Source organism: Thermobia domestica, chromosome 11 (assembly GCF_964235325.1).
Source record: "Thermobia domestica chromosome 11, izTheDome1.hap1.1, whole genome shotgun sequence".
Classification (NCBI taxonomy): domain Eukaryota; kingdom Metazoa; phylum Arthropoda; class Insecta; order Zygentoma; family Lepismatidae; genus Thermobia; species Thermobia domestica.
Window position 1 is genome coordinate 267,401,752 of NC_137464.1, and position 13,412 is coordinate 267,415,163.

The following is a 13,412-nucleotide window of genomic DNA, read 5'->3' on the forward strand; positions in this document are numbered from 1 at the left end:
GTACCGTACTAAGATAATTAAAAAATTAATATTATTTTAAAAAGAAAAAAATAAATATAAGTACGGGATATATGATTAGTTCCCTAAACTAAGGATTAAAAAACCTCTAAAACCTAAGCCACCTTTAAAAAATGTAAATTTAACCAGGAGAAATATGAGAATGGTAAACTGTAGCGCTCGCTTTATATAGCCAGATGTACCAAGCTATCGCTTTTGAAATAGGAATTAGATTTCTGGGCTTTTGGCATCTATAAGCCATGTTACCCCGTCACGTATAAGGGATGACGTCTCCCAGCCATCACACTATTCGAAGAAAGGGAAGGAAGGAAGCGGACTGGGACCTATATGTTAGGTACTATCCCGGTATTTGCCGGATGTAGAAAGAGGAACACCCAGAAAAACTTCACTGAGCATGGCTGGACTGAGAAATCTTTTACACTTTTTCGACCGAGTGTCCTCAACGGGAATCGCTTTCTTTCTTGAGCAGAATCGCTTATATTATCTTTACATAAATGATCTTTCTAAAAATCGTATTAACAATCCATGTATGACTTTATATGCAGATGATACAAATATGATAGTCAGTGAGGAAGATGAAATCGAATTAGCTTTAAATTGCCAATTGGCAATGAACCAACTTTCAAGTTGGATGAATGAAAATGAGGTAATTATTAATGTTAATAAAACTATGCCTTAAATTTTCATAATCTTAGAAATAATCAAACTAATACAACAATAAAAATAGATGATAAAACAATTAAGTATGTAGAACTTGTTACCTTTCTAGGTGTAAAAATATCAAATAATTTCAATAGGGAGACTCATATAGAACATGTAAGAAGTAAGGTAAAAACATTTTTTACGGTTAACAAAATAGGCAGTTGCACAACCATGCAACCTATTGTTGCTGCTACTTGAGGTAAATACGAGATTGAGAAGTCAACTTCTCAATTAAATACAATCTATCATTTCTTAGGTTTCAGAATATCAATAAAAGTTAACCAACGACATTGAGGCTTTGTGTGAATATTTAACTTAATGTTGCATAAAAATAAGAATAATTCGAGGGGTCCTAGATGCCTTAGTGGCAGAGCGCTCACCTCTGACGCATAAGGTCCCTGGTTTGATCTCAGGTCCCGCCAAGTAGGCTTTGTAGTGGAAAAGACCGTGTGTATGGGTTTTCTCGAGGTTTTTCAGTTTTCTTCCACTACCGTTATTTCATCATCATCTCCCTTAGCCTCGATGCATAATCGTGGGACGTTAAATTGAAAAAAAAAAAGAAAATCGATACCTACAAAGATGTCTAATAAAGATGTAATGCCAAAACTATAACATAGCTCGATAACACATTTATTCAATTGTAGTGTTTAGACTTTACTTATCTCAATAAGAATTCATACGAAACTATGATATGAGATAAAGAATCTAATAATGTTAACAGGACTAGATGTAGTGATGATCTATGAAGTACCGTCATAATATCCGTCATTCTTGAGTTTGAGTCCATAAAGATTGATTGCATTCCATCCGAGTACTCGTGGCAAGAACTCGTTAAAAGTGATATGCTGATTCATCGCCGTCATTATTCGTCTTGTGTGCTGATACACCAGCTCCTCGTCCCATTGGGGGTTGATCTGTCGGAGGCTGTCGGCCATTCGATTGTGCTCCCGTAGGAACAGTGTATGGAGCACGGCCAGCGCCGGTTGTTCGCTCGCTCGGTTGTCGCCTGAAATAAAGAGGAAAAAAGTTATAGAACTAGAGAGTACAGTACGTGTTAACTAAAGGTGGGAGACTAGGATCTTTACCATAGGATCAAATAAATATTCATGTATTTATAGGACTATCTAAAATAATAAATAGTATAAAATAAAACATACCATATAATGAATAAAATAAACGTATTGCATATTTTAACACAACAATGAAATCGCCAAAAATTAAAGTCAGAAAATACATTTTAGCATTTTTCCAGATAATGTAAATGAATGGACACAGATTGAAGCAGATATATCAAGATCTTCACCATTATTATTATTATTATTATTATTATTATTATTAATTATTATTATTATTAAGCTTTTGACATTGGTTTCTCCTGTTGTTCCTGTTGGCAAGTCGATACAGTCTATTTTGTTGATAAAGCCTTCGATAAGATATCTCATTATATACTTCTTAAGAAACTTGACTCCTTTGAAATTCCTAGATCTTTGATACTTTGGTTTGCTTCCTACTTGCTTGGTCGTAGATTTATGGTCAGATATATGGGTTGCAAATCAGCTGTGTACAATATTTTTTTTTTCTGGTGTTCCTCAAGGATCCAATTTGAGCCCTCTTCTGTTTATAATATACGTAAATGAATTGGTAAATCTTTGAAGTGTCCCTTTTTATTGTATGCGGACAATTTGAAGATCTTTTCTAAAATAGTAAATAGTCAAGATGACTTGAAATTGCAAGCTGATATTAATTCAATTTATCAATGGTCCATTCTAAATGCACTACCTTGGAACATGAATAAAACTAAAATTATATCGTTTTCTAGGAAAACGAATGTGTCTCTTTTCATATTTAATCAATCATCATACAATACAAATTGTTTCTACTAATGAAGATTTAGGTGTTATGATAGATAATAAGTTATTACTTGATCAACATATTTCTACTATAGTATCTAAATCCAGAAGGAATATTAGGCTTACTAAATGGTTGCTAAAGACTTTAAAGATATTGTAACCTGCAAAATTTTATATTGTGCCTATGTTCGATCTCATCTGGAATATACAACTTTAATATAGAACCGAAATCTTGCTAGTATTGCTCAAGTTCTTGAGTCAATTCAAATTTCTTTCTTGGCCTGGCTTAGATTTAAATTTAAACTGAATGAGATGACTATTGGGGAGATTCTCGCTAGCCTTGATTTGCTCTCTCTTAATGTTAGGAGATATTTGAGGCCAATCAGGCTCATTCATGATACAATACACGCCAGGGTGAACTTAATTGAACATCTGTATATTAGAGTGCCTTCTCACAATCCTAGGAACTATCGATTTATCTTATGTAATCACAAATTAATTGGTACCCAAATATTTAATAGTGTAGAGAATATAAACAAGAAACCTCTAAGAATCGATCTATTTAATGAAAATTTTGTTTTGCTTAAAAAGCAATATTTAAAATGTATTATCGAGTAAAAATATAATTTTGCCGTTGTTCTGTCTAATATATTGTCTATGAAATTCTAATTGTCTCTCGTTTGATGTATGTTTTTTTTATCTAATCATTTTCTTTTTTTAAATATATTCTTCTGAAATCTGTTTAATTTTATTAGTGTTTATTATATTTTACTCCTGTTACATATTACGTCAGAGTTTTCAATTTATGTAATAGATATGTGAATGGAGATAATGTTGTAATTTTACTTTGAAATAAAAAGCTTTTATTATTTATACGTAAAGTTAATGTATGATATATAAGTTGTATCTGATTGAATTATTTTGATGTACTATTTTTTAAATTTGAATATTTTGTTTCATTTTGTTTAACCATGATGCAATCCTCCATTGTACATTATTTTTATATTCGTGACCAATTATGGCTTAGGCTGTGGTCACTGCTATCAATAAATTCAAAATAAATAAATAAATAAATTATTTATTTATTTATTTACTTATGTATTTATTTGTTTGTTTCATGAAAATATATATGAATATTAATGTAAGTTTCATGAATATTAATAATTATTAAATCTGAAGGAAGTATGCATATTGTTTCATGAAAATATATTTTTTTTATGAAATAGAGTGGAACGTATTATTGAAAACCGGGTAAATTTACAGCTTATTTTCGACTATTTCAATTCCAAGCAATGGGGATGATTCGTTAGGCCTAAAGATATCGTATCTTATATTCAATGAAAACATTTTTTTTTTCAAAGTTATCGTGTAATATTACCGATACTTTCTTAGCTCATTCTGTACATGCGAAAACTTCCAAATTTTATCGTAATTTATCTTTTTTTAAATGCTTTTTACGCTTGACTGTTTTCAACAAGCAAGTAATATAATACGGAAGCCTTAAAGAATATATACGCTATCTTAAAGGAAAATCAAATAATTTTTACGAAAATTGTTACGAAAAATTGTTTTTTCCATCATTTAATGCAGTGGTTCCCAACCAGTGGGTCGCGGAATTTTAAGATTTAAAAATCATGAAGTATTTAGAACTAGTTAGAATAGATATTGAGACAGACTTTACAAATCAACCCCTTCAGTGGTAGCAACGATCGTCAGTACTATATACAATTACTATGTTATACGAACTTATGCTCTTATATTGTTATGGTTTGTATTATTATTATTATTATTATTATTATTATTTACGTATTTCTTTCTTTCTTTATTTATTTATTTAGGAAAGTTAATCCTAAAACAGCTTTTTTCAAAGTTTGGGATGAATTCACGTTCTTGCTTCTGACTGGCAGTGCCAAGCAATAGAAATAATTATTAAATCTGAAGGAAGTATGCATATTGTTTGACGAAAATATAATTTTTTATGAAATAGAGTGGAACGTATTATTTAAAACCGGGTAAATTTACAGCTTATTTTCGACTATTTCAATCCCAAGCAATGGGGATGATTCGTTAGGCCTAAAGATATCGTATCTTATATTCAATGAAAACATTTTTTTTTCAAAGTTATCGTGTAATATTACCGATACTTTCTTAGCTCATTCTGTACATGCGAAAACTTCCAAATTGTATTATATTATTTATCTTTTTATTTAAAAAAAAAATGCTTTTTACGCTTGACTGATTTCAACAAGCAAATAATATAATACGGAAACCTTAAAGAATATATACGCTATCTTAAAGGAAAATCAAATAATTTTTACGAAAATTGTTTTTCCCATCATTTAATGCAGTGGTTCCCAACCAGTGGGTCCCGAAATTTTAAGATTTAAAAATCATGAAGTATTTAGAATTAGAATAGATTTTGAGGCAGACTTTACAAGTCAACCCCTCCAGTGGTAGCAACGATCGTCAGTACTATATACAGTTACTATGTTATACGAACTTATACTCTTATATTATTATGGTTTGTATTATTACTAATAATAATAATAATAATAATAATAATAATAATAATAATAATAATAATAATAATAATAATAATAATAATAATAATAATAATAATAATAAAAGTATATCGCGATGTCATAGATGTTCAGTAGGATGTGTTGTAGATCAAAAAAAGGTTGGGAGCCACTGATTTAATGTATATTTGCAGATTTCCAACAGCTCTCTTCAACTCTATTTAACCACAAAATGCTTTATTCCAGCCAAATAGAGTAATGTGACCCGAGTTCATTCCCGGTGCCAGAGACAAAATGTTCGGTATTGAGGCGATTGGAAAATGAAATCTTTAAGTTTTACGTTCCACTCTTATGAAGGCTAGGCTTGAAGACGGTGATGATGAGAAATGTATTAAATGGTGGAATGAAGAAAGTGGGAGGAAACGGGAGAACCCTGAAAAAACCTACGCACACAGTGTTTATTCATCAGAAAGTTTACTTGGCGCACGCTGGGACTGAACCCAGGACTCCATGCACCAGAGATGAACGCTCTATCACTGAGCCACCGTGGTCCCCTTGAGGCGATTGGGGAGCATCACTAGTTGCACGTGCGCCATCTGGCCACCCATAGTCTTTTGTGGTTATCTTTTAATTTTGTTCAGTGTATTTGTCATGAAAGCGATTTCTTTCCAATGCACAGTTTTCTCAACCAGATAGTAATCACATTCACCAAGAGGAACATTTTCATGAGCTTATAAATCTGTATAAAACAAAAGAGCAAATATTATTACCTATGTGATTCGTCGTGGAGTTGTATTTTGCTGCGGTATTTCACTAAAATAAATGTTTGCTTTATCCAGCAAACTTATTTGAGTGGCTTTGTGAAATAAAGCAGAAATTACTTCTTCACGTCGCAGCACACAGGTAACAATATTTCTTTCCGTATATAAATTAATACGTTAAAATTTATTCGTTAGCGAACAAAACAACTTTACCTGCACTGAAGCAGAATCCGGAGGCAGCCTTGCATTCGGGATGAACAGGCGTCTGTGGTAGCAAAGGCTTTCCTCTCAAAGGATGTGTCGTGAAATTCATCCGTCCTCCCGTGGTTCTTAGACTCCTGGCTCTACAGATATTTTGGCCATAGATGTGGGACGCATCCAGGTAAGCAGAGTTCATGTTAATCTGCTCTCGCGGACCTTTCACAAAAAGAAATTATTTAGATTTCATAACCAACATTGTACCTAGAGGTATCATTATATTATCAATTATCGCGCATACTCGCTAGGAAGATCTTACTAATTACTTTAACAACCATGATAAGCATAAAGAAGTGCCAAATTGTATACACATTTCAAGAAAGAAAATTCTTTACATATTAAAATTTTAAGTATACAAACATAAAAAAGTTCCCATACATGTAATTGCCAGTGTACAGACACTTTTATGTGCAGCGAAGTGCTACTAAGCATCAATACCGTGTCGTGAGAAATCAGTGCCCGGAGCGAGAGTATACGACGACGCCCCCGTACATATGAGTAAAGTCGACAGACCAGCCGCGAAACATAAGAAAATTTTCAAAAATAAACCCTTCTTTTCCTTAATTTTGAACACGTTTCATTACTTTTTCCTTACATTTTATATATGTGCACAAGTATAAATCTGACCGTGATCAAATTAAATATTAAATTGAAAAATATTACTGTTGATCTAAAATATTCCAAGTAGTTTTTCCTCTCTCTTTTTTCTTTCCTTCTTTTCTTTTCTTTTTCCCTTCCGAATTTTGCGCCCCCTTACTTCGGCACCTGGAGCCTTCGTCCTGCTCCCTCCCCTCCGGACACGGCACTGCTAAGTATATTAGTTTCGAACTTATTACAGTACAAACACTTGTTAGACGTGTTTCTGTTTGAAGCTTACATTGTTGCTTGGGCTTTAGTGTGTTTTCTGAGCATCCATATTGTATGAGACGTGGGGTTAGAGTTTAAGGTAGATTCCGAGCCACAGAAACGCATTCCAATTTCAAGGCTTTCCCATAGGGAATATTTGCGCGTAGCCACTGGACTAGCGAAAGGACAGTCTATTGTCTTTGTCTATTTTAGTATCTTTTTCAATTTACATAAGCTTTTATTATGTTCTTGAGCTACTCAAATGACGATCGTATTTACACCATTGTTTCACTTTGTGTTAATCCTATCGTTTGAAAGGGTGATATACTCTTGAATATTCCCCTCAGTGATGATTTCAGGAATCTGGGCAGTGGAAATCACTCCGGATCTATGAAATTTCCCTCGGAACATTTCTCCGATTGTTTTCAATCTGAGTTTCTAGTATTTCCACAATACTACTTACCATTTCCACAGTACCCTGTTTATCCAAATTTCCCCCCGGGAGATATCTTCTGAAATCATCACTGACTCTCTCTTTCCGCAAATACTGTACAAAAGGTTTCTGCAAGAAAAGTAATTGAATTTCGGGCAATCGCATTGCTCCTAATTTAAAAAGTAGGAATCCCGAAACGAGCACCGAAAACAAATCACTTACGAGAAATCAGAAGCACAACAATGTGGATAAAAATATCTCAAAAACGAAAATATCAGTTCTTTCGCTGATGCTTCATCAGACAGGGACGGGAAGCAGTAGAAGAAACAATTATAAAGAAAACAGCAATGATTCAGGAACGTCAGATTCACTTCTTATGAAGAAGTTTTAACAAGAGGTGTAAACTAGATAGTTCATTAGCTATAATTATCTTGTTATAGTTTACTTTTTAATAGTTATTACATTTTATTTTAATTGCTTTTCCAAATCGTAATAACAAACGGCAAATATCTTAGTCTATACATCACCCCAATCCTAATAACAAACAGTCACACTAATAGATGTCGCTACCTAAGCTGTCTGACGCTAATAGAAGTCGCTACCTGCGCAGTCGAGTGTCAAATTGTGCAGGCAATTTGCCGATTTGAAACTACGAGTGTTTTTTAATTGCAACTTGATGTAATTTTGAAAATGTTATGTTATATAAGTAATATTTTTGTATCGGTGTAACCATTGTGTACAAAACGAACCCTTGTCAGAAAATCAGTTGAGAAAAATGCGCAGCAGCTGACACAAGCAAGCAGAGTTCTCACCTTTAACTCCCGTATTATTTATATGCCTTGGTAGTTTCTTTTCTATTATTATTATTATTTTGTTTCTACTACATGAGAAAGTTCTAAAAAATTATTAATTTAAATTCTAAGCATATGTTAATTTACATTATTACATTTCACTGCATATTCTTTATAAATAAGAAATGGCCATTACTACTCACTCCATGGATTATCATTATTAATTCACTGAAAGTAGGAAAATACACATACAAAGTAATATATATGTATTTATTTATTTCATTTTCCGTCTTAAGAACTCTGCGTTCGTCAAGATATACATTATTACAGTACAAGAATTAATAGTATAAATATTATACATTCAAAATATATACATAACAATAATACTAAACTAAAATTGTATTTTTAAAAAATTAATTGTACCTTGTTTTATATATTTGACGTTCAAGTAAATCTTAACATTGATATTATACAGAAAGATCAGACTAGAGGTATTCCTCTAAACTATAGAAAAGATGTTTATGTAACAACAACTTGACATGTCTTTTAAACTGCAAGTTTGGCATTGTTTGACACAATTTGACAATTTATTATAGGGTTTTATTCCTATGTGGTATAACGAATTTTGAGTTTTTGTTAAACGGAAATTTTGTATACGAATATGATTGGTCGCTCTAATAATGTACAGTGAAAACTGTCTATGTTGGTCACCATCGGTTCCATCGAAAAGTGGCCAACTTACAGAAAATAAGTGTGATTTTTGTATTTTTAGAATAGGATTTCTACTATTATTTGATTATAAAATTTTAATAAGCAGTGGCACGACAGCTACTTATAATAATGTATATAGAGTAATCATAAAAATATACAGTACTAAAAATATTACTATAGTATGTTTAATATATGTGCATACCTTTCTCTTCCTGAAAGCTACTCTGGTACATTGAATTATTCGGATTGAAAACACAATAACACAAACAACCATGAAATAGAAGCGTATGTATGCAGTTTATTGAAATTCATATTATAGCACACTGAGTTATTCAGATTGAAAACAAGAAAAGCTAAGTTATAAATTGAAAAATTCATATGCACTTTATATGACTTCCATTCAGTTGTTACTGAATGGTGGTTCATTCTAGACGTTTTGTTTTATTCTTTTTGGGAGATATGCACATTCTAACATTGTACATTTACTACCTCTTGTTAATGAGCTAGAAGTGTTTCCCTCGGAGCAAAAGATGTTTTAAGAAAATCTTGAGGGAATTCATATATCAAAAACTCCGTTATCTTTTGACAACCCGACAGGTGCCAATAGTTGACAATTGAGATGGTTAGTTTTAACGTTGAGAATCTACCGGAATTACTAAAGCTCACCACCGATGAGAGGAGCTGATATAGCTAATGGTTTTACGAAAACAGACAGGGTAAACAAATACGTACAACCATTTCCTGAATTCCTGTACGTGCTTTTTCTTATTCACATCTTCCTTTACCACCCCTTTATCAGGGTAGTCTTCTGGAAATTGGCCTCCAAGAGCAAATCGCGGGAATCCTAGCTTCTTTTCTCCAGTCACAAATACAGAACATTTGCCTCTCATATGGAAATACGAAAGAGTTAAGAAAAAAAAACGGTATTTTGCGTGGCCAAGATACGCAGGTAAATTTATCATCATCATCATAGGATAAACATTGTTTCAGTGTGGCCAACTTCCAAGATAGACAGGTGGCCAACTTATAGAGTAGTAAGTAACGAATGTCTTATGGAAAAATGCAGGTTCAAGACAAACTAGGCCAAGATAAGCAGGTGGCCAACTTAGAGAGGTGGCCAAGTTGACAGATTTCACTGTATTAATGTAGGGCCGAATTAAATTGGAAGTTTATTTTATTCATATGTATTAATGATGATGTTTCGAGAATGTATATACACGGCAATGGTAATATTTTAAGTTTCTGAAACAGTGGTCTACTTGGTGAATGAAACGTAATTGATAGCATTATCCGTAGCACTTTCTATTGCATTATAAATACTTTTATCGCATGACAGGTATTATCCCAGAAAATGATTCCATACGTTAGAATTGACTGGATCAAGCCGAAATAACTTGAAGCCGTAGTAAGAACCTTACTAAGTTCACGCATATCGTAGACTCTCGCGCTTAGTTTCCTTAACAAATCATTCACATTTACTTAGACTACTTTAGAGTATTTTTAATCCTAAAAATTTACAAGTGTCAGATACCTACATGAGTTCCCACCTATACATATTTGATGCAGGGGTAAAAGTGGATATGAAAAGGTAGGAGGACGCATGACGTCTCGCCATCCCTCCTGCCTATCTTTACCCATTGTATTTTTTTTATAAAGTGGGGGACGCTAGATATTTTCTGGAAGTGGGGGGACGACCTCCACCCGCGTTCTCCCTCACTTTTGCCCATGATTTGATGTATATTTAGACAGTTTAGTTTTTCTTTATTGAAATTCATTATTGTTGTTTTCGCTATATTTAAGTTGAGTTGGTTTGCATTTACCCATTCTGTAAGATTATCTGTCGTGTTCTTAAATATGTATTCCTCAGAGCAAGGTTTATTTGCGATGTCAACTAAAATGTTTGTCATCAGCAAAAAAAAAAAAAAAAAAAAAAAAAAAAAAAAAAAAAAAAAAAAGCTTTTGTTAGAAACTATATAATCGGAAAGATCATTAATATATATTAAGAAAAGGATAGGACCTAAAATCGACCCTTGTGGAACTCCATGCCTAATGTGCCTTAAGTGCCTTACCTCTGACTTGGTTGTTCCTATTTCCACATATTGCATGCGGTTAGTTAAATAGGATTGGAACTATAAACTAGCATGACCTCTAATACCATAACTATGTAATTTATTCAATAGAATTTTGTGATTAATAAGATAAAAGGCTTTTGTGAAATCCGGAAAAAAAATCCAGATATTTTATTTCTGCTCTCTCTTGCTTACTTAGAAAAGCAACTACAGCGTTGTTAATTGACCTGCAGTTCCTAAAACCGAATTGGCTATTTGTAAAGATATTCCAGAAAGGATACCAATCTGTCATACATAACTTTTTCCAAACTTTTCGGAAAAACAGATAGAATAGAGATAGGACGATAATTTCCTAGGTCAATAGTTGATCTTTTTTTTGTGTATTGGTCTTATTTTTTAAAGTTTAAGATCTTTTTGGAAATATTCCCGTTTCAGGAGAGGAATAGCATGTATTAGTCAAAGGTATAAGAAAATATTCGAGACATATTTTAAGGAAATAATTAGGAATGTCGTCAGGCCCAGATGAATTTTTCGTCTTCATTTTTTTTTTTTTTTTTGATAATCGATCTTACTTCTAGCTCTGTGGTAGGTATTAAGTATATAGATTTAGAGTTGCTACGTAATTTTATGTTAGTGTTTTCAGACCTGAAATTACTACAGTGAAGGACAGACTAGAAAAACAGAAATAGAGAAGTTACATATTACAAAATAACGTTATTCCGAATTCACAATTAACTTATTTCAGTACAACCAAGCTAACAGTAAAGGTCTGATCTAAGAGTAATATTCAAAACTCATTGAACTAAAAGAAGGAATCCTAGCTACCCAGGTTACTTTTGAACTTTATGCCTGTATGATAACACTAAGTAAAACTAATAATGTGTTAAGATTCGAGTATTTTTAAAGTACAACATTTTCTATGTTTCTTATTGATTTAATATTCATTTTCTTCGTGGGACTTCTTTAAAATTTGCTAAAAGTAGTTAAATAAATTGATAATTTTGAGAAAAATCTAGGTTTCAGATTCAATTTCAGGTTTTGCAGGTCCAAAAGTACATTCCAAGTTTTCAAGATTTTCCAGGTCAATAGGCACCCTGCCCATGTCATGAGTGAAAAAGAAAAGATAGTGATATACTCAATACCATTAAGTTGAAGAAACCATCAGGTGACTCACCTAGCTGCTGTTGACCTGGTAATGATCTCATGAAGGAGAGGCAGATGGGTCTTCCAGTAGTGACGTTCAGTGGCGGATAGTAAGGATCTGATCGAGGAACTGGAATTGGCAGACACTCAGGGTGAACAGTGCGGCTGGCATCACAGTCACGACAATCAGGAATAGAAGTGAAGAATCCTATAAAACAGAATCAAAATGGAAGGATCCATGTTTTTGGCATTCAAAAACAGGTTATTGTAAATGATAACAAGTAAAATTAAATTATGATAACAAAATAGGGTCCTGCCTTCAACTTACCTCTGTGGATGGGCGTAAGAGAGATGTCGTGATCCAGAAACTGTGCGTACTGCATTAGCATCAGGGTGTAGCGGTTGTGAAGATGACTGATGTCTGCGTGAACCACCGTCGAAACAAGACGTGGCGATGGAAGAGGCTCACCTGTCACCGACGTAAAGCGTGGCTGAGAAATCCCTGCAAAACAAACACACAAATATTGAGCCTCTTCACTATTCCAATTTTATTTTTTTTACTGTGTACTTTGAAGATATATATATTCAGTGGGCTCAAAGGGCTTAAGTCTGTCAGCTGGGGACTTTTACGTTGGGGACATGTGGTCAGTACATCGTAAGTGTGATCACCTTTATTGCTATTCGATTACTGAGAGAATTTCAAACTTTTATAGCTCGTTATTAGACAAAAAATACAAGAGCCAGAAAATAAGCACTAACATTATCAATAAACCATTATGCCTCACCTACCATGGTGAAGCACGTGACAAGGAAAAACTAGTTGCCAGATCACATTATTTATTTAGCCTTTTTGGCTCACTTTTATGAATATACAGTTGTCATAATCTGCAAAACCAGTAAACAGCTAAATTTTAGAATAGGGTTATCATTTATACATTTATTAAATACGTAATTTTTAGAATACACCAAGTACAAAACAATGGAAACTTTGTTAGCACTAAAATAAACGGCCTCTCTTTATGGTATGTATCTAATATCCCCAGCAGCAAATTCTATACATAACAGAGGGAAAGTCTCTAGTGTCTGACGGGACCCTATTGCCACCTTCGTCTGCTAGCATGAATGACTACCGATTCCCTACAAAATCGAATCCTTTAACGAATACAAAGTTACAACCCTACAGTTGAAAGTAATTATGATAGAGAACTTCTGAATGAAGTGTGTTTGAAATCAATTTTATGTTATCTTTTCCTTTCAATTCTAAGGACCGCGCTGGATCAGTGGTAGAGCGATCACTAGTGGTGTGTGGTC

General features: G+C 33.2%; 1 protein-coding gene across 1 annotated transcript in view; it reads right to left on the reverse strand.

The window, feature by feature from the left end:
- LOC145665066 (uncharacterized) overlaps window positions 1-13,412 on the reverse strand; it is a 133,938-nt gene that overhangs the window by 16,676 nt on the left and 103,850 nt on the right. The window contains exons 16-19 of the mRNA XM_081732326.1: window positions 12,430-12,603; window positions 12,133-12,309; window positions 6,064-6,267; window positions 1,472-1,726 (exon numbers count right to left, since the gene is read on the reverse strand). Coding sequence (XP_081588452.1) covers window positions 1,472-1,726; window positions 6,064-6,267; window positions 12,133-12,309; window positions 12,430-12,603 — 810 coding nt within the window. The remainder of the gene's footprint in view (window positions 1-1,471; window positions 1,727-6,063; window positions 6,268-12,132; window positions 12,310-12,429; window positions 12,604-13,412) is intronic.